Here is a 19,698-nt window from a genome sequence, read left to right on the forward strand (position 1 = left end):
TGAAGTGTTTAGTAATGAGAACAATCTGGTGGGCTACTGATCTTTTTGGTACCGAAGGCCATCAGGTATCCTTGATCAACAGAACAAGAGGATTGCCACATTTAAGTGCAAATGCACGTGCAAGTCTAAATTAAACAAAAAAATCATAGAAAATAAAGAACAAAAAAATGTTATTAAGGATATGATAAAAAAGCATTGATAAATTAAAATATAAGGCCTCGTAAAACCTTAGAGTAGGCAAATTATAGATACTTCGGATAAAGTATTCTTCCATTGACAGTTGTTAGAAGAAGCAGAAGTACCTCTGGAACTTAAGCGTTCAGTGACAGTTACTACTTGAGATAGCTGGATGCTGGGATAAAGGAGGTATAGAAGGAAGAAAGCAAGAACCACATTTATTTTGCTATACTACACAGAGAGACAAAACTCATATACACCGGTCTAGCCCCTCTCTGGTGAGGATGAATGGTATGCTGAGTAGCACCTCTATGAAGTTCAAGCCTTGCCAGCAGTAGTAGGAAGGGATGAGGGAAGGGTTTGGAGGATGAAATGGATGCAATTCCAGTATCTTATTATGAAGGTGAACAAGTATCTATTCTCCATTACTCATCTTTAAATATAAGGGTACAACAATTACAGTATATGAATGTTAATTGAACCATTTTGCAAATAAAGTGACATACTGGATATATTATTTCTTTGGTGTGCTCTCTGGTCTCTCTGAAAGCAAACTGCACTAGTAATCCCATGGCAGCAGGAAGCTCTCCCTCCATGATGAGCCTGGATCCAGGTCTGCTAACATGTGCTGTGTGGAACAGCTGACGAGGCGTTTGCCCATAGGTTTTTATCATTGTTTCAAGAGCTCTTCTCTGAACAGGATCCTCAACAGCAGAAACATCCATCCCAAAATAGGTCTAGAGAGGAGAAAAGAGGGGAGGGGTGAGAAAGAGCTTGTCCAATATTTCTTTGGGAAAGATTTCTAAACACACACGTGCAAATTTAAAAGTTGGACCCATCAGTTCTTCAGCTGGACTGGAATCCATCCCACAATCCTGAATAAGGATTAATAAGGATAAGGCTCTCCTGAATAAGGTGCCCCTGAGAACAGAAACCATTTCACCTCTTTACTGCAGATAACTACCACCTTCAGACTTATTACCTGAGCTTTTTCTACATGTATTCCACAATTAATTTCAGTCAAAAGTTTTCTTAGCAGACTTTTACTGATCTGTGTGAAAGCTGAAGGGTTGCTGATGATAAAAAGAAAGCTTTGTTTACGTCTTTATAATTAATTTATCAAAGCTCTGGTTTGAAATGGGAGGAAGAATCTATATTCCAGAGAAATGGGAATTCTTCTCTACTTTTCTTTCTTCATAATTAACCGTGTCTCTAACTGTGTACCACATCCTTTTTATCAGTTGCACTGACAAATGCCTTCACTGCTCACTTGAAAAAAGTTAATGCATTTACACAAATATCATGTTTTAAGTTGCAGATAACTAAATCAGTACTTACGCATGAGAAAGGAAAGGGAAGCAAAGTATTTGGATGGCTACTTAGAAAGTAAAAGCCACCACTACCAAACATGACTGCTATTAGCTCCTCCAACAACTATGGAGCACATAGAAAGTGCACACCCACTTGAAACCAGGACTGCTGGGCTGACCAAGCCTTGTGATAGTAATGATTGAAGCTTAAAAAATGTATTTCAATCTGAGATGCCAGTGTTATAGTAAGTCAGTAATGGCACTCTGGAAGATTTTACATGAATGAAGACTTATTTGACTCTTCTGAAATTAAGCTTACTGGAAGATAAATGCTTATTAAGCAAAACAAGATTTATATATATATAAATAAAGGGAAGAATACAAATACTGAGCACAGGAGAATATGAATTATTTTAAACTTATCAAAACCTGCAGCAGAGTCTGCCTAAATTGAAGGCTTCTTTTCCATAAGAAGGAATTATACCTTACAAATAGCTACCAACACCAAGCCTGTATACCGCTGCAAACAACTAACTATTGAGAAAGTGTAAATTGTAAACCCCATACCTGATCATTCCTTATACCTATCTCTAGGCAAAAAAGAAATTCACACACTAGTCCCTGGGATCTTCTCAGTTCTCCTTAAAACCTTCTCTTATTCTTTAACATTTTGTGAGCAAGGGAACTTGCTCCATGCTGGACGTTCTCCAAGCAAGTTAGACTGAACTTTTCCCCCATTAAGTTACTAAGTACAACGAACAAACATGAAGCTTGATAATTAATACTTACTGCAGGATGAAAGACATTAATGGCCTGAACAGAGGCTTTGCCTTTTTGTTTATAACCAAACACCAAGTCAATCCAGTGACAGATTGTCTGGGAAACTTGATCAGACTCCAGAGCCTGACGATGGATCAAGATGAACAGACGAGGGTCATTACGAGCCCAAGGGGGAAGATTAACATGGTTAACTCTGTCACCATTTTGACGTACTCCAAAATCAAAACCTAGAAGCATGGGAGTAAATGTTCCAACATTTTAGTTTACAGTGAGTTCAAAAGCATCTTTATAGGGTTTTTATAAAGGCTAACTATTAAGCACAGTTATTGCTAATCAGCGGAGCAGCATCCTTAACAAATCCCTTCACACACATTCAAATGGAGAATCAGATAAATAGAAAACAGTCCTTTGCAGCTTGGAAAGAGTTTAAAAAATTTCCCTTATGTCTTACACAACAGCTTTTGTAGCCTAACACAAATTAATGCCAGATTTCTCCCACATATCTACTACTTAGCATATTCAATCACATAAAAGTGTTCTCTGTTTCAACCCCAACTCAACCCTCTGGCTGTTTTGGGTATATATTTTTGGTATCCTCATAGTATACCTTCTCTGTTAACTAGAAAGTCTGGAAGGTAGAAAAATTCCGGGATAAGTTCCTTCACATCAGTCATCGATTCATATGAAGAGAGGCGCCACGTTGTGTTGGTAGAATGAAAAGTTCTGTCTGGGATGTCAAAACTTTGATCTATAAGGAAAACCAAACCAAACTTGTAACATCAACGATGGACATAAAAACACCTGCACATCCACAACTTCAAGAAGTTTACCACTTTGTAGATAGCTGAGAACATTTGGAATTTGTCTATCTTGATTACTATGTGTAAAACAAGGACTGGAAGTCAAATATAGTATGTTTACAGTAAAATGCCAAGCTACGGTGTAAACAAATTAAATATACAGCTCTATTGTCTAGCTTGATAATTCCAGAATAGGTCTATTGTGTAAGCACAGTACATTTAATTTTAGTGATCTCAGCTATTTGGAATTGATGCTATGCTAAACAAGAGTTAAATACAGCTTTCCTGGGTTGCTGAGACAAGATTCAGATGCGAAAGGCAAGTGAAAGCAAAAAGTAGTCTTACCTTGATAGGCTAAAAACATCTTAGTAAAAGGCGGCAGCCTCACTAGGAAATGAAGCACAGTTCCACTGTTGGAATAATGAGATCCATAGTGATACGGCTGGACAGGGGGCATTGGATCATCCTCCCGTGCTCCTTTACGGTACTCTTCTTCTAAATACTAGAAAAGTAGTAGGGAAAAATATCACAAATCTCCTACTTCAACTTCAACACAGACAGCTTGCTTTTATCACCAAGTCTAACTGCTGAGATCACTTAGTATTTCAACACTTCAGCTCCTCGAAAACTTAAGATATGCCCAACACCATCACTTTTTTATAGAAAATTTCCACCGTCAACACCTACTACAGTATACTTTTCTGAAGTTGTATATTCACTCAGTTTTACCACCTACCATTCAAATAGTATTCCAGCAATTGTTCTGAATGCCCATTCAAAATAAGTCGCTGTCTTCTAAAAAAAACTTCTAAATTTTATTCACAGTTCAACTCCATTTTGCAGGTATTTAACTGGACTCTTAGCTTATAGAAAAATCAGGCAGTTTGGCACTTTACAAAAGCCATGAAAATGCTGTGCTAACACTAGAAAAATAAGGGACAATCCTATTCCCTGCATTCTAATAAGAAAAGTAAAATCTTGCCTACATTGTTTAGGAAAAACACAAACTTTTAGAGGAACAATACATTTACAAGTGATTTAGAATCAAATAGACTAAGTGTCCAGAGACATGTGACCGCTTCTACAATCCAACTAGGGATCAAAGTCTTGAGTTAGTTTAACTTACCTGCTGTCTTTTATTACTTATGCATTTTTTCCCTTTTATAACACTGCAGAGAAATTGTACAGTCTTTTCAATATTGCAAATACTGCTTTTTTCCATGTAAATAATATCCTAGACCATTTCAACAGAAATAAGCTTTAACGTCCAGTTACAAATGCTTTCCAGCCCCACCAGTTTATTTCCTACACCCTTAAAAAAGGCAGAAGAGCAAAATTCCCTAAAGAGCCCAATAATCGTAACAGTCCAAGTTAAAATAGCAGAGTACTTGAGGGAAAACAGCTTTTCAGTTATCTAACATAAACATTAGCCACAAGTTTAATACAAACCACGTTAGTGAAACAGCAATAATTTATCTTCCTGATCTTTAGAGATCTTTAAATATATATGTTTATGTGTAAGACCATACTAATTTAACCTCTGAAGCAGTACCACATGGGAAGAATAAATTGATTTATGACATCAGGTACAGGAACAATCACAGGTTCCAAACAAAAAAATCTGAGAAAAGATAATACACTGGAGATGACAATTCCATAAACAAAATACTGTGTGTCCCCTTATCATTACATATTTTTAAAAGTCTCCATATTTGTACATAGGAAAGACAAAAAGCAGGTATCTTAGTTACCTTGTAAGTATCTACATAACGATCCTCTTTTTCTTTGGACTGCACAGCTATTGGTTTGACCAGATTTCTGTAACAGAAGTAGCACCCATATCTTGTCATTTTATAAATGATCTTTGATTCACACCACTTAATAATGCATCATTAAGAATAAGGAAATAATCACAAAAAGGACAAACAAAACAGCATTTTTTTTTTAAGAGTTCAAAAAATAAAGCAGACATTCGCAGTTAGTGCTATCAAGGCAAACTTCATAGGCTACCCCATAGCACACTAACAGGCTGGCAAGTGCACTCAAAGTGCTTCCATCAAAGCAGAAGCATTATTTAAAAGCAAAGACTCCGCGCATTAATGTCAAAAGCAGCTTAACAGCAATTTATTATGGTGGGACACTTCATGTTGATCTATTTATAGTTAAGGCAATAGTATTTTGTAACTGGCCAATTTTTCTTAATGGTATTATTTTCTTTTGCTTTTTTGCTATTTGGCCTGGTAGTCTTTAGTCACAAATTTAAACATACGACTTTTATTTAAAATCAATAGACTATCACTTTACAACAGTAGGTAAGTCCAATCTATAACATTCTGTGAATATATACTCACACCACTAGGTATGTTACTTCAATATCCTAGGTGAAACAGTCACATGTTGTAAAAAGCTCAAGTTATTGTGTATGAGTCTTATCCTTGAACAGTTGCATTCATGTATGTGCATGATTTAATACGATGAAGTTACATAGCTACACTGAATAGTCAGTTTGAGTATTTGGAAATAAACAGTTCCAAACATTTCATATTACCTATATACTGATGGATCATTTAGGTCCAGTGTTTCATTGGTGTAGTCAGAAAGTATAAAGGGAAATACTGGATATTGCATGAGATCATTGAAGGAGCGTCCCGCATGTTTGTTTAAATGAGTCAGGTACTCAAAGTTAGTAATCTGTCCTGTGCACCACAGGTGGGTCAAAGCAGTAATGTTTCCATACTCCAAAAGATTAGGCAAATTGTTAGTTAAGATGTTGTGGTACACATCATCACGGACCTAGAAGAAAATACCATACATTTAATCATATGGTTTTAAAAGCTTCAAAAAAAAAAAAAAAAAAAAAAAGCTTAGTAAGTTTCTCACAAATTCCCAGAAATCTGTTGTAACCAAGTAATGTTTAGCATTACTAAAATTTCTTTAACATCTTAATACAAAGATATTTTACACTGTGATTTTGTCTGTCTGTCTAGAAGCCTAGCTGAGCAGAGTTTTTTCCAAAGATATTAAGTAGAATTTATTATTAGGTCATGCAACAGATCTCCTTAAAAAATAATACATGAACATGTTATGAAGACACTGCAAAATCCTTTGATATATTATTATGTATTGGTGCCATGTTACCTTTGTATTATCAAAAGCCAAGAGTAAAGTCCTGCCATTTGTTAGAAATATTTCCACAGCGTTGTCTCTTAGCTGCCACCAGCGCTTATGAACTTCCTTAATTTCCTCATAGGTCCAAGAAAATGAAGCTGGTTCAGTTTCTCCATGAAAACTCTGAGGAAGATACAATTGAAAAGTTAACCTAAAAAGTAGGTTTCCCAAACAAGCAACTTTTCTTCAGTGAGACCAGTTTATAACCATACAGCATATCACAAAGTAAACTTGGATAATTTTGCTGTGATGCTTTAAGATATTTTGTGACTTTTTTCATACATGTTTCCCATCCTCCTCTCTCCTCAAGGCAATCACATATACTTCTCACAGCCACTTCAGTACCCTATCCAGCACTCCGGACCAAACATACTTTCACTAGCACCTAAACTAAAATATTGGACAAAGTTTTGCCATGCTTGCCATGCCATTTGTCAAACTTTGCCATGAATCCCAATTCTGCCAGTTCTACAAAGGACAAAGCAGTAAAACAGCAAAACAGCTAGTAGCTTCTCAAACCACAGGAGTTGTGTTTAGTGAAGGTAAGGAGGAACTCCCTGAAAATACTGTAGGACTTTCAGTAGCATAACCCCTTGCTCAATAATTTTCTTAAATGTCTGTTGGATATACAAACTTGAATTAAGTAATCAGAGCCTTTGTGTATCAGAAAGAAAGTCAGCTTCAATTTCCTATATAAAACATTTTTTTCTTATATAGGATAAGGGGGAGAGGGTTTGAGATTAGAACATCCTATGTAATGAAAAATTCATGTAACAGACGCTGTAAGAATACAGCACAATTCATATATTTGGTAGTTTCTATACATCACAGTGATCCAGCTTCCATTAATTTATTTCAGGTGTGGCCTAGAGCAAGTTCTGTACATTTAAAGTAATGGACAGAAGTTGCAAAAGACTCCCAATCCACAATTCCCGCCCCAGCCCCAGAAGTTGCTGGATTTCCTCTTCTCTGTTTTCTGCTACTATCACTGACACCACAGGCAGGCACAACAGGAACACTGAACCCAAACTAATCAGTTTCACTGGTCTTGCCCATAGACATCTAATTCTAGCACACAGCAATCTCGGTGACAGAACAAACAATCAGTGACTAGACAAAAGCTATTTACTGTCACAGTTTGGAAAAGTTAAGTATGGACAGTGTGCTCTGATACTTACGGTATGTTCAATTGTGTCTGAAGCATTGTCCTCAACAAAATACATGCCACATTTCCCTGCAGGAAGAAATAGTTGCAAAAAGGTACCATGGTATTACCATTTGTATACTGCACCTTAATTCATACAAACATTTAGTGTCTAGGTGTTAAGAAAACTAAGAACAGTACCTGGACAAGACAGTACTTGGCTGACATAGAACTTATTCCACAACTTTTGGCAAGTACCATGCAACTTTAAAACTAACTACAATCCAAACACCACTTATGCAAATGCCAAAACTAATCTATACAATATATTATATATGACAAGTCAATCGTCAATCAACAGTTTGGTTTCTTAGCAGTAACATTCCTCATAACATATTCAAGAACAAAAATGTTCTTTAAAATTTCAGCCAAGTATCCACGCACAGCAGAAATTGTAGACAAGGGTATTTATGAGAACTGGCAGTTCTACTTACCTAGCAACAGTTCACCAGCAGTCTCTCTAGAAGGTGCTACGCTGATGCATCTTCGATTAACTCTGAAAGAATTCCAAGTGTAGTATTGCTTACTTTTGGCACGTACCTAAAACTAACAGCCTCAAAGGCTACAACTGAAGGACTACGACCCAAAAGGTTCAAATCCCAAGGAGGTAAAGAAAACGGAACTTCAACTCTCTAGACTTGCACGCAACTGTATCTGTATTTAATTTATTGCATTGTATGTTCTCTGTTCTCATTTAAAGTAGGATTAGACCCTGTAATGGGTAGTAAATTAACACAGCTATGGAGTTGTATAACGATCATAAAAGCAAGAAAGAACTACGAGATCTAGTTGCACTGCCTGTCCTGGATATATAAGCAACAAATAAGTAAAGAAATCCCATCAGGCTGTCCCATAGAATATCCTTATCCCTTTATAACACAAGATACTATATGCTTTCAGTGATTTTTGACATAATGGAGACTGTGTTTTAAGTGTCAGAAAACCTACATATTGGTAGTTCTGATCCCTTGTGCACGTAGCAAGAAAACACCTTCAATTTGACAATAGTCTCTCAACAAACATTAAGAGAATTCAGTAAGGTGAGATAAAGCGAGGACTTATTTTGGGTAGGAAAAAGTGAAAAAAGGAGGTAAATCTTATCAAGAATTACCTTATATGTTCACTTGCAGCTTTGTCCTTAACAGTTGAAGAGTGAGAAGAATATGTTTTGTCTTCAAATAGGTAAGATAAGGGAGGTTTTATCATGCCTATTAAAAAAACAACTAATAAGACACTAGTATTCATTATTATTCAAATCTACTTTTGTAAGAGGTTATAATTACCTTCCTGCTTCTGTCTGTCTGGAAGAAGGTATTTATTTGGAATAGTTAAATAGCACCTCTGCAAGCGGCGCCTCTCTCTGTTTGGGCCCTCTGTTGGATCCAGTTGCCAAGAAGTTGGGTAATAGACTGGGTCATACCAGAGTGCTCTGAAAAATCAAGATATATATATATATATATGGAGCGTAGCAGTAGAGGCAGTATATATTGTTATGCATTCTGTTTTTGTTCAAATGGCAGAGACAGAAGTTCCATGGTAGTAGCACTGGACAGTTTGTCTGCAACAAAATTAAGACTATTTTCATGTAGTTTATGTTCATGTGCTATGCCACTGACTTGCTCATTATGAACTACTACTGTAAGACTGCTCTTAGTTACTAATTCTGATTAAAATAACAATATGATGTGTCCAATGCAATATTATTCTGAAAACTCAGCTATTAGAAACTTTAGTTCAGCAGTGGTAAAAAGCACCGTTGTTTAATTTCTTGTCAAGGCTTAACATCTTGTTCTATGCATATAAGAAAACACTGTAGCTGGATACTAGAGGGAATGACATGAAAAATATTTTGTTTCTCTGTCAGTGTAATGTAAAATATTAAAAACTTCATAACATTCTTCATTCTATTGAACACAGCAAAAATGTAACTGACAAGAAAACAAAACTGTCTCAGTGACAGAAATACTACTTGGCTACCCACCCTAAAAAAAAAAACACGAAGAAAAATCAAGAGTATTTTACAGACCTTTAACGAGATGAATAAATTACAATGATTTACTTTTGCTAATGTCATCTACATACCAAGCATTATATCTCTAAGTATTATGAAGTGCACATCAGACAGTAAGCGTCTCCCCCTCTCAGATGAGAGAACAACTTACCGATCATGTGTAAGCTGCTGAACAAGTTCCTGCCAGTGTCTGCTGGCACTGAGCTCTGCCTTATACATCCCCCTGATGTGCTGGATAACTTTCTTCCTTTCCATTCCTTGTGACAGAGAGACAGCTTGTGTGATGTCTCCAGCTATTTTGGAAATGTCTTTAGATTTTGTATCCAGACGTTGAAAGAGACTGAGGGAAAAAGAATCATGTTTTAAAACGTCAAATCACACTGAGAAGGGAAGGCAAGACAGCAAGAAATCCATATAAAATGCAATCTGTTTGGCACTGGATATCTGTAGTTCGTGTTACAGCAGCTAGAGCAACACCACCTATATTCATATTTTCATGAGACATTAATACCTTCTGCTTCTTAGCCTTAACAAAAAGATGATTGCAACCAAAGACAAGAAAAAACAATCAGAAGATCAATTTATGTGCATTAATATTGTGTGCTTTCATTACAATAAAACTCTTAAGAACAGTAATTTACTACTGCTCATATTTCTTAAAAGTTATTTAACATAGTGAAGCCTTGTTGCTTATCTGGACAGACTTATCTAAGTTGACCTTAGCAGATGGCTGTAGTTGCCTTCGTTAAAGCACATTGTGTGCATCTCAGCTGACTTTATGGCATGGCCTGGAATGTAAATTAATGGGAAGAACCTCTTACTCTACTACAAGCTATTTCAATTTGTGTTACATCAAGCACCAGCCTGCAGAGCTCACAAAAATGATTCACAGATACTTGCTGAATGTTATGTTGTGTTCACTGAAGATGAGGGTTAGTTGCAAGGAAGTTATGTTTAAAAGATCACAGCAAGAGGCAAGCTGATTGGACAGACACAACGGCTGTAAAACTGGAGGTGAAATTCCAAATATCCAAAAAAGTACATACTCTCAAGATTATGGAACCTACCCAAATGCATATACCCACAATCAAACTGTTTATATAATAGTAATATAGCTGAAAGCTCCTATCCATGTTAATTTCAAATATCCCACACATTTAACAATTACAGAGGTATCTGCAATGGTGTGCCAAGGAGACAGCATTCTAAGGAAGCTCTTGCAGCCCCTTCAAGAAAGCACTTACTTTTGTCGATTATTAGCCATTGTTTTCTCCCAGGCAGCTTTGTTCACACCTTCTTCTATCTCATACTTCTTCTGATCCTGAACAGAAGTTCTATGTTATTTCTCCAAACTCAGAAAAAAGCAAGCAGATAGTGAAGTATATGCCCATTTGAAAAAACACTGGTAGAAAAATCACTGACCTGATACCTTCCCACCATTTAAAACCAAGTCTTCATTTCAGCTGTCATTTTAACATAAAACTACATCTAAATTTTTTTTTTTCATTTTTCTCCAGGCAAGGGAATACTAGTAGCTTATTGTGAACTCTTGTTTTTGCTTTAAGTAATATACTTAACCAAGTATCATTAAAATGAGCTTGCTGTCAAGTGTAAGCATGTTACAGAAATATTCATAACTCAGAGAATGCCAACAAACAATCCGTGCTCAAAGCAAGCACTGTGTTCATTAAAACTCCACCCATATATAATAGATAGATTATCTATCTAACTTAAGCATAACTAGTTTTTAAAGTAAAGTTTTTTATTCACAAACCTCCTTCAAAGCTTTTATTATATCTGGTTTGGGCCGTGTGCTCAGAGGAATGCATTTATAGCCACAACATTTTAAAGTATTCACAAAGTCTCCCGCTGCTAGTTGTTGTTCTTTGCTCATTTCGTCACTGTGATTGTGCATTAACTCACATAAATATAGCACTAATTTAGGTCCATGCTAAAAGACAAAAATAAAGAAGGGAGGGCAAGAAGAGAGGTATGGTCATTCTTAATTGTAAAATACAACACTGAACTTTTTTCTTCCTTAAACTTTATTCCCTCTTCTAGTAAGCCTGGACAGGTTTCTTCTACGTTTTGCTGTAATTTAAAGCTTTGATGTCCAAAGACAAACTTTTATAGAAGTGGAAAGAACATGCTAAATTTAATCCTCCACATTATAGTTTCCCCGCAGCATCTTGTGACTTTTAAAACAGCTTACATGAGAAGTAAGTTGCTTTTTCAAATACTCTTGCAATCTTGTCTATGCTTCAGGAAATATGTGCCAGTGGCCCCTAATTTTACCTTGTTTGATTAGCCAAATTAGAATGGAAAAATAATGAAGTTAAGCAGACATAGGCAATAAACACACTCCATGTGACACACCAGAAGCCACTGTTAATGTACGAGCTCTTTGTTTACTGGTCAGAGCATTGATTTAATTGAATAATGTTCATATGATAATAAACAAGTAAGTATCATAGATTGATTTAAAAAGTACTTTCTCTCCTTAGCATATAGTGACTCAAACTGTGGCACATCTGATTTCACTTATCTCATGCTTGTAGCTCCTAAAGATCTCAAACTGAAATGCTCCTGTCCAGTTACAACTCCTAAAAAAAATGCTTTCTCTCAAACTTGCAGTATACAATCTGATAGGGGGTATAATCAAAAATGTTTTTTTCCTGGTAAACCCCAAAACGCAGGGAAAAGCTGTGCAGCTACTTGAGTTACAATAACACAGAGTACATAATTCCACTATAAGAGTAAAGGCTAAAGAAAAATAGTGCTTTGCTTAAAGAACAGTAGTGCTTTGATTGACAACTGACATCCTCTTAAACAATAGTGGCAATCAGTTCTTACAAGTTTCAGGAAGTCTACAGTTAGAGTTCCAAGGCAAGGATAATCCCTCATTAATCTACTTGTTCAGGGCACATCAACTTCAAGCATCTTCAGTCAAATCATTCATGTTAAAACCTTTTGTTCCTGCATTGCACAGGAAATGTGATATTTGATGTGCTACAGTCAACATAATCAGAAATAATCACACTTTGCCTCTTACAAAGCTATCTACCCTCAGGACAATATAGTAATTGCAGAGATGAGGGCATTTTATATGATGTGACTGTCATTATTCTATGTGTCAGTAAAATAGCAGTGAACAACTTCAGCCACACAGTTCTAGATAACTGTACAATTTAAACCAGAAATGTGAACCCAAGTCCAACAGGCTTTTCTCAAACACTCTGAAGCTTACTTGCAAAGTTGGGCTAAGACAGTCACGCATAATCTCCTGATGGTTCACTTCATGGAGCAACTCCAAAGCCTGTTTTCTTTCTTGTAGTGGTTTTGCTGGAGACAAGATGTGCACAAGAAGCCTCCCAAGTTGTGTACGGAAAGTGTCCTTACATGACAAGAGGATTCTCTTCCACTGCTGCTTGGGTGCGTTCATTCTGCTAGTACCCTAAATAAAGTGACATTTTTTTTTTTTTTTTTAAGTCTTCTCAGTGAGATAGGGCTTCTTTTCACCAGATTTCTTTACGTTGCAAAACAAACTTATTGTTAAAATGAGCAAAATGTTAAAATGAGCAAAACTCCACGAAAACAGTGTTTAAACTAATTTACTGATTTATTACATATTAGAAGGCACTCTACTGAAAATAAAAGCATTTCGTTTTTCTAGTAAGATAAGCATTTTCCCTCGATCTGCCAATATTAGCAATGCAGCTCCTAGCTAAACTGGATGCTCAGTTAGGACTATACAACAATCTAGAAAATGAACAGAGGGTTTAAAAATCAAAAGGGGTTTTGTTTAATACATAGCTCACATGTTAATCACTAGTTTCAGAATAATGGGTTACTTCATATAAGGTTAGAAACTGGACATTTGATTGAGGTGCTGGAGCTCAAAGGAATTAGTAGTCTTTGGAAAATTCTACAAGTAAGGCATGATGAGAAGACCCCACAAACTTCATTTTCCAGAATTAGGGAGAAAAAGAGATTGAACTATTTTTTTATAAAGACGACTTCAGGAAAATAAAGATGCAAGAAGCAATAAGCTAGATTTCCAATATAATCATTTCAAATTACTCAAGTGAAACCTAGTCATCTTGGAAAGGCCGACAGGCTAACAATTGTATGGTAGAAAAGAAACTCTTTTCTTTGGCAATAATTTAAAAAAGGTTTGCCCCCCTAGTTACATCACCAATGTTATTTACATTTATAGTATATATAAATCACTCAAATTCTCCTTTTCATGCATCATCTGTAGATATATAGCAGACCTACTTTTATAGCGTCCAGGAACATACCTCAATATTTACGGGGAAAAAGTTGACTACAGAAATCTATCCAACCTTTGCATACTCATTCAAGAATCAGAATTTTGCCAAGTGTTACAGTTAAATCAGGACAGATGCATTTATTATTTCACAACTTCAGAATAATTGGGAAGCTGAACAGTTTTTAACAATGCTACAGCTGGATTGAGAGAGGCAGCAAGAAAAACATTTTATGCCTAAAGCTTTCTGTCCTTAAAAGTTCCTTGTAAATGAACCTTATGAAATATGCTTTAATGGGGAAAACATCTAATTAGTAACTTACAAGGGATAGTTTGATTCCTTCCACCAACATTTTGAACATGTCTTTCAGAAAAGGATTTGTTCTGTTAGGCAGTTCTTGCTGGTTTTCTTCTTCAGGAACTTCCAGCTGGGATGCTGAAAGTCTGCTTTGACTTGTGGTTTCTGTTATACCCAGTAAATCAAGGCACTCTTCAGTAGATGCTTAAATTTTAAGATGCACAAATAGGTCAGTACCATCTCAACCAAACTAATCCCATGTTCCTTCAAATGGCATTAAATCAAATATCATCTTTACTCCATTGTTTTAAGTATCAACATGTACTCCTTATTTCAATTCCCTTAGGTATCAGTTTATTCAGTATTCACAGTTAATCATGGAGCAGTTCAATTCTTTGTCCCACATGCTAAACTCTTGCTTCTGTGAAATTTTAACTAACCCCCCGAGTCATCATAGACTTGCTAACAAATTTAGCCGTTTCATAGAAACATGCAAACTGATAAATTTTAAAAGAGAAAGCAAGAGCTCCCTTTGTCAAACTTAGGCCTTCAGGTCATAATTCAGGCAGCTTAGATGAACTAATGTAGAAGTACAATACCTAGTTCAGTTCATTCAGATATTCAGGTTTGATTGTCAGTTATGTAATACTGACAAATTACTGAGAGTTTTATGTTTTTATAGTTAACTCCATTAAGCCAACATCAACAGCATTACATTTTTGAACACAAACTCTCCAAAAGCAAATATTGATTTTTCATACGGTACTGCACTGGCACTGTCAAAATAGAAATGTACAAAAAAACCCTACCTAAATAAATGAGTCTGTTAACAGCTAGGACAGTTAGCCTCTGTAATCTTTGTACAAATTCAGTCTCAGTGGCGTGGATAGGATGTTCTTGACTCATTCTTCGTTGCATCATCATGTTGAACTCCTCACTTGCTACTGAACGCATTTTCATCAGCAGAGCATCAGACTGAGCGAGTGAAAATTTTCTGGAACCTTGAAGCAGAGAAACATTAATAATACCCTACTATTAATAGCATCCTACTAAAACACACAAATTCACCACTCGGTTACTGCTTTTATCCAAACATTTTGCATCATTTCAGGAAATCAAGCATTTGAAATATGCTAATATTAAAGGGAAAAAGCATCATTTGAGTGTTTGCCTCTTTCTTTTAACATTTTATATTTAAAAACATACAAAATTCAAGAAATGGCACCATAAAATGATTTAGTCTCAAGATCAGATTTATTGTGCAACTTATATATTTTTGTGCAAAGAAGTCACTCAATCCATTTTCACTGTGCAATTATGATAAAGGATGCATTAGTTTTTAATATGGTATTACTCACTTTTAATATCAGAAGCTGACTACCAACACAACTGTGGAGTCACTATATTAACAGTGTATAAACAAATGCATTTTGTACCACATGAGAACTATTTCTATCTTACCAGAACACTCCTTGGAAAAACAATTCTTGAAATGAACTGCTGAGCATTGACTGTACTTCATTCTTTTTGAAGTAACTACAACCACACACACACCCCTGGTGCCTTACTAGATTACCTCACAAATATTTTCACTGTATTTACTGGGCTGATGGAGAGGAGTCTCATAGGCTGACCATATTACGAAAAAGGTTCCCATAGAAAACAAGGAATAAAAGATTTTTTAAAAGAAGCGAAATACTTCAGGTTTTTAAATTACATCTTCTACACGCCTTAAATGTGGCTTCATTTAAATGCAACATACAAATTAAAGTTCCAGCCAGAAGAATCCAAAAGCTTTGCAGAATGATTCACAAACCATCCAATACAGACACGGTATTATTGTTAAACCTAGAACTGTACAAATGTTTTATGAGAGTTTCCATGGTAGAGTCCAGCTCCCCCACATTCCCAGCTGAATTTGCAGTGCCAGATGTTTCTTCAGGATAATCACTAATTAAAAGCTGTGCAACAGTGCAATCCCCACATTGTAGCTGCATTCAACTTAGAAGCACTTTTTTTTTTTTGTATTTCAATATTACTACAAAGTTAAGTACTATGAACTACCTTTAAAATGTTTTTACTATGCAACTTTTCAGTTGATATTCTCTTCCAAAGGTGGCAGTATCTGCCTTTAGAGACTAATGAGAAAGTTAACTGAAGTTTCAATTTCATACTCCCATTCTCCCCTTGTAATACAAAACCAAGTTTAAAATGGGTAGGTTACACTGTTCTAAAATATGATTAATATATAAAGCCAATAAATCACGATGTATTTTAGAGCAGTGTAATCTATACACATTTTGAACTTGTGTTTTCATAGAAAAAGCAAAACAAGTTTTGTAGATATTAGTAACACAGAGACAAGAGTACAAGTATATTACACTTTTACTACTAACCAGCAATGCCTTTACGCTTTTGAAACATTGCACGATGTGGTGCAGATAGGGATGGGACTGATCCAGCCTGCTCCTGAGCATCTTGGTTTGCTGTAGTTTTTATTAATTCAATAGCTGCTTGAAGAACTCTTAACTGCAGAGCAACTGCCATATCTACGGAAAGAGGCATAATAAAGGCCAAATGGCATGCTTTCTGTACAAGTCTAAGATTTTTTTCCAGATATTTGTTAAAAGTAAAAGAAAACAGTGTAAGAGGTAAAATTCTTGATTCCAAGAAATCATGTTGAAAGTCATCTCATCATTATACAAATGCATATGGTACAGAATTGAGTTCTCAACATAGAAGCCATAGAATTTAATTACTAGAAAATAAGCTCAATGAAACTTTACAGAAGGTTTCTATTTAAACATCCTGATAAAAGTCTTATGGTCATTGTTCATTTATATTAGCAGTACACAATTCTTTACCACAAGACAGGCTTCCAAGGAAGAGTAGTACTTTGAGAACCACTTAAAAGAAGATTCATCGCCAAAAAATGCCCCTTCACCCTCAACTGGAAGATCAGTGGGGAATGGATTTACTTCTCCAGTCCTGTGACCCCAAAAAATAAGCAAATAACTTACTTTGCATTCTTGTATTTTTACTATTTTGAAGATGACCCAGCAGCACAATGAGGTCTTCAATAACACGAAAATATTGCGAACCCGAGGAGCTGCAGGCATGAATTGCAACTGCTACCAGCAACTGTTGTATATCGCATGCAAGCAACTTGTAGTCATTCAGGGGAATGCTGCAAAATTGTAATCATCAGAAACGTTACAATTTAGTAGATATAACCTGTACAATGACCTATTACTACTGCTCTTGCTACTTCTGCCAGCCATACCTACTATATTGTATTTAATTTGAAATTAGTACTTCTGAAGATATTACTGCTATAGGCTAGAAAATTGTAATCTAAGACTCTTTTCAGCCTTAACTTTTGCAAATTGAATGCCTGGAAAATCCTTGAGATAGATTAACATTAGGATTGTACAGAAGTTTTACTGGAAAAGTAGTATTTTTTTAAATGAGACTTATAAGATAAAGAACAGTTCTGAATCCTAAATTCCTCACAAGGGTGTCTCAAGAAATTCAGTTCAATCTCTTTCTGTAACCATGCTGAATTAAAACTATTGGATAAAGGAAATCTGGCTACTTCTTCAGCATATGAACTAATGAAGTACAGGCACAAAACCCCCACCTCTCCTTCCTTTACCGTATAGTTTCTTCAGTAAGTACAGAATATTTATAATTAAATCATTTGACCTACTCAGAATCTCAAATATTAAAAACAGGTAGCACAGGAGGGACACTTCTGCAGTTCTGACATTGTCAACAGATATGGTAGAATGCTACCATCTCCTGGGCCCTACCTAAAAATTTAGGGTACTCAAAGGATACTTCACAACCAGTGTGTTCTATTATTTAAACTAAGTATCTAAATATTAACTTTCATTTGGAGGTGTAGTTAAAAGCTGAAGACTTCAAAAGCAGTTTATTTTCTACACGTTCACTAAACATTTCAAAAATTAAATAAGGATACTATATACTTCAGTTTTTGCTTCTCTAAAGGTTGTGTCTGGGTTATTTTATAGCAACAGATAAAGTACTCACTTTGTTTCCAGTCCATTAAGAGCAGCCAGTGTATTACACAATACATACAGCAAACCATTATCAAGCAGCAGGTCTGCAACTTTTGAGCAGGAATTTATAATTTGCAGCAGGAGACAGAAGCAGTTATGCAGCAGAACATTATCGTACAAAGAGTTCTCTATTAGACCCAGGACAGGAATGACACACCATTTTTGAAAAAGTCCAACATTCTTGACATCTTCCAGATCAAATCTGTTGAAATAAATACAAGTCAGTCTAACATCTTTACATAGCAACCTAGTGTATGCAGCTATTATAATTAGTAATATATTATTAATGCTGGAATACCAGTCTATACTAGCACTTTGGCAAAGATGTAGATACCAATTTCTTACATTTCATTGCAGTACCACAGAAAACAAGAGCAAAATAAAACACTTTGTAAGGAAACAAAGTATCTAAAAGCATATGTAGTACTTCACCTTACTACAAATGATCTACAGTATGGATTTTATGCAAGCATGTTTTTTTGATCAGTGTACAAGAATGACTTTCTTTCCAGTAATATTACAACTAGCACAGACATCAAGAAACCAGATACACCTTGGCATCAGTACAATATTGACTTGAGAGCAGGTTTGATGCCTTATATCCATTAGTGGTGAGGTTTAGATCAAAGTCTGGCAATTGCTGGCTTATTTCAATTGTAGAATTTCAAATCAGAGTTTCAGGCCTTGTATTACTTGTGCATTAACAAACTCGATTACTTGAAGGTAGCAAACATCCTATCACATGACTGCTATGTACCATCCTAAACTAACCTGAGCCATAAGAATTAACTTTCCAGCCCCACAATGGGTTCTGAGGAAATAACTAGCCCCAAAGCAGAGAACTGTTAAGGAGCCAAAAGGCTTAAGTCTTGCAATTAAACAGGAACATTTTTGGAGTGAAGACCATGCCAACAGACAGAAGCCATTACAAATCCCGCAAAGAAGGCAACTGGAAAGGAGCTTTTTTGAAGATTTATGCACTGCTTGCTGACTGTACTTGGATGTGTGTCCTCCCTGTACAATCACTAAGTAGTCAAGCTAATTCTAAAATATATACATTTCTTAGAAAGTTAATTTTCTGCTTGAAGGTAATCTGTTACTACCAATATGGGGTAGCTCATCAGTTCAAGTAAATAGCACTTCTGTCATATTAGCCCTAAAGAAAAAAGAGATTTATAGCCAGCACCAATCCAAGGAAACAAGTAGCATCAAGCTTTTTCCTTAAACACTTACCAAAGTCCAATAGCAGCAGCCCAGTGACCACTGCTTAAAATTCCCAAGGATAGAAATCATTGTTTCACATAGGATCAGAGAAGAATAGGATGTGTTAAACTGACTACAGTAAATTCAAAGTGCAAAGGCCTTCGAGGTCCTCTGAAGTGCTGAGGGTTTAGAACATCCTGACAGCACCCATGAGATGAAGTTGTTTATCAAAAGCTTAAGGACCATACAATAGCTTTAAGTGGTTTAATGCACTTGAAAAATGTTAAAGCAGTGTTAAAACATGTAAAATATTTGAAGAACTTTGCTTTATGGAAGGAAAAAATAGTACTTAGGAAGCTATTACATCTTTGCCTTCAGCAAGAAAGTGCACTACT

General features: G+C 35.8%; 1 protein-coding gene across 5 annotated transcripts in view; it reads right to left on the minus strand.

Annotated features, from left to right (window-relative positions):
- LYST (lysosomal trafficking regulator) overlaps nucleotides 1–19,698 on the minus strand; it is an 81,036-nt gene that overhangs the window by 10,696 nt on the left and 50,642 nt on the right. For all 5 annotated transcript variants that reach the window (XM_084514665.1, XM_084514663.1, XM_084514666.1 and 2 more), the window contains 20 exons: nucleotides 18,072–18,302; nucleotides 17,039–17,205; nucleotides 16,415–16,567; nucleotides 14,828–15,019; nucleotides 14,044–14,222; nucleotides 12,698–12,904; nucleotides 11,225–11,401; nucleotides 10,695–10,771; nucleotides 9,602–9,790; nucleotides 8,723–8,868; nucleotides 8,551–8,647; nucleotides 7,874–7,935; nucleotides 7,414–7,469; nucleotides 6,206–6,358; nucleotides 5,616–5,860; nucleotides 4,819–4,885; nucleotides 3,413–3,569; nucleotides 2,875–3,015; nucleotides 2,277–2,494; nucleotides 684–914 (listed from right to left, as the gene is read on the minus strand). In XM_084514665.1, coding sequence (XP_084370791.1) covers nucleotides 684–914; nucleotides 2,277–2,494; nucleotides 2,875–3,015; nucleotides 3,413–3,569; nucleotides 4,819–4,885; nucleotides 5,616–5,860; nucleotides 6,206–6,358; nucleotides 7,414–7,469; nucleotides 7,874–7,935; nucleotides 8,551–8,647; nucleotides 8,723–8,868; nucleotides 9,602–9,790; nucleotides 10,695–10,771; nucleotides 11,225–11,401; nucleotides 12,698–12,904; nucleotides 14,044–14,222; nucleotides 14,828–15,019; nucleotides 16,415–16,567; nucleotides 17,039–17,205; nucleotides 18,072–18,302 — 3,145 coding nt within the window. The remainder of the gene's footprint in view (nucleotides 1–683; nucleotides 915–2,276; nucleotides 2,495–2,874; nucleotides 3,016–3,412; nucleotides 3,570–4,818; nucleotides 4,886–5,615; nucleotides 5,861–6,205; nucleotides 6,359–7,413; nucleotides 7,470–7,873; nucleotides 7,936–8,550; nucleotides 8,648–8,722; nucleotides 8,869–9,601; nucleotides 9,791–10,694; nucleotides 10,772–11,224; nucleotides 11,402–12,697; nucleotides 12,905–14,043; nucleotides 14,223–14,827; nucleotides 15,020–16,414; nucleotides 16,568–17,038; nucleotides 17,206–18,071; nucleotides 18,303–19,698) is intronic.

Source organism: Aythya ferina (assembly GCF_964211825.1).
Source record: "Aythya ferina genome assembly, chromosome: 3".
Classification (NCBI taxonomy): domain Eukaryota; kingdom Metazoa; phylum Chordata; class Aves; order Anseriformes; family Anatidae; genus Aythya; species Aythya ferina.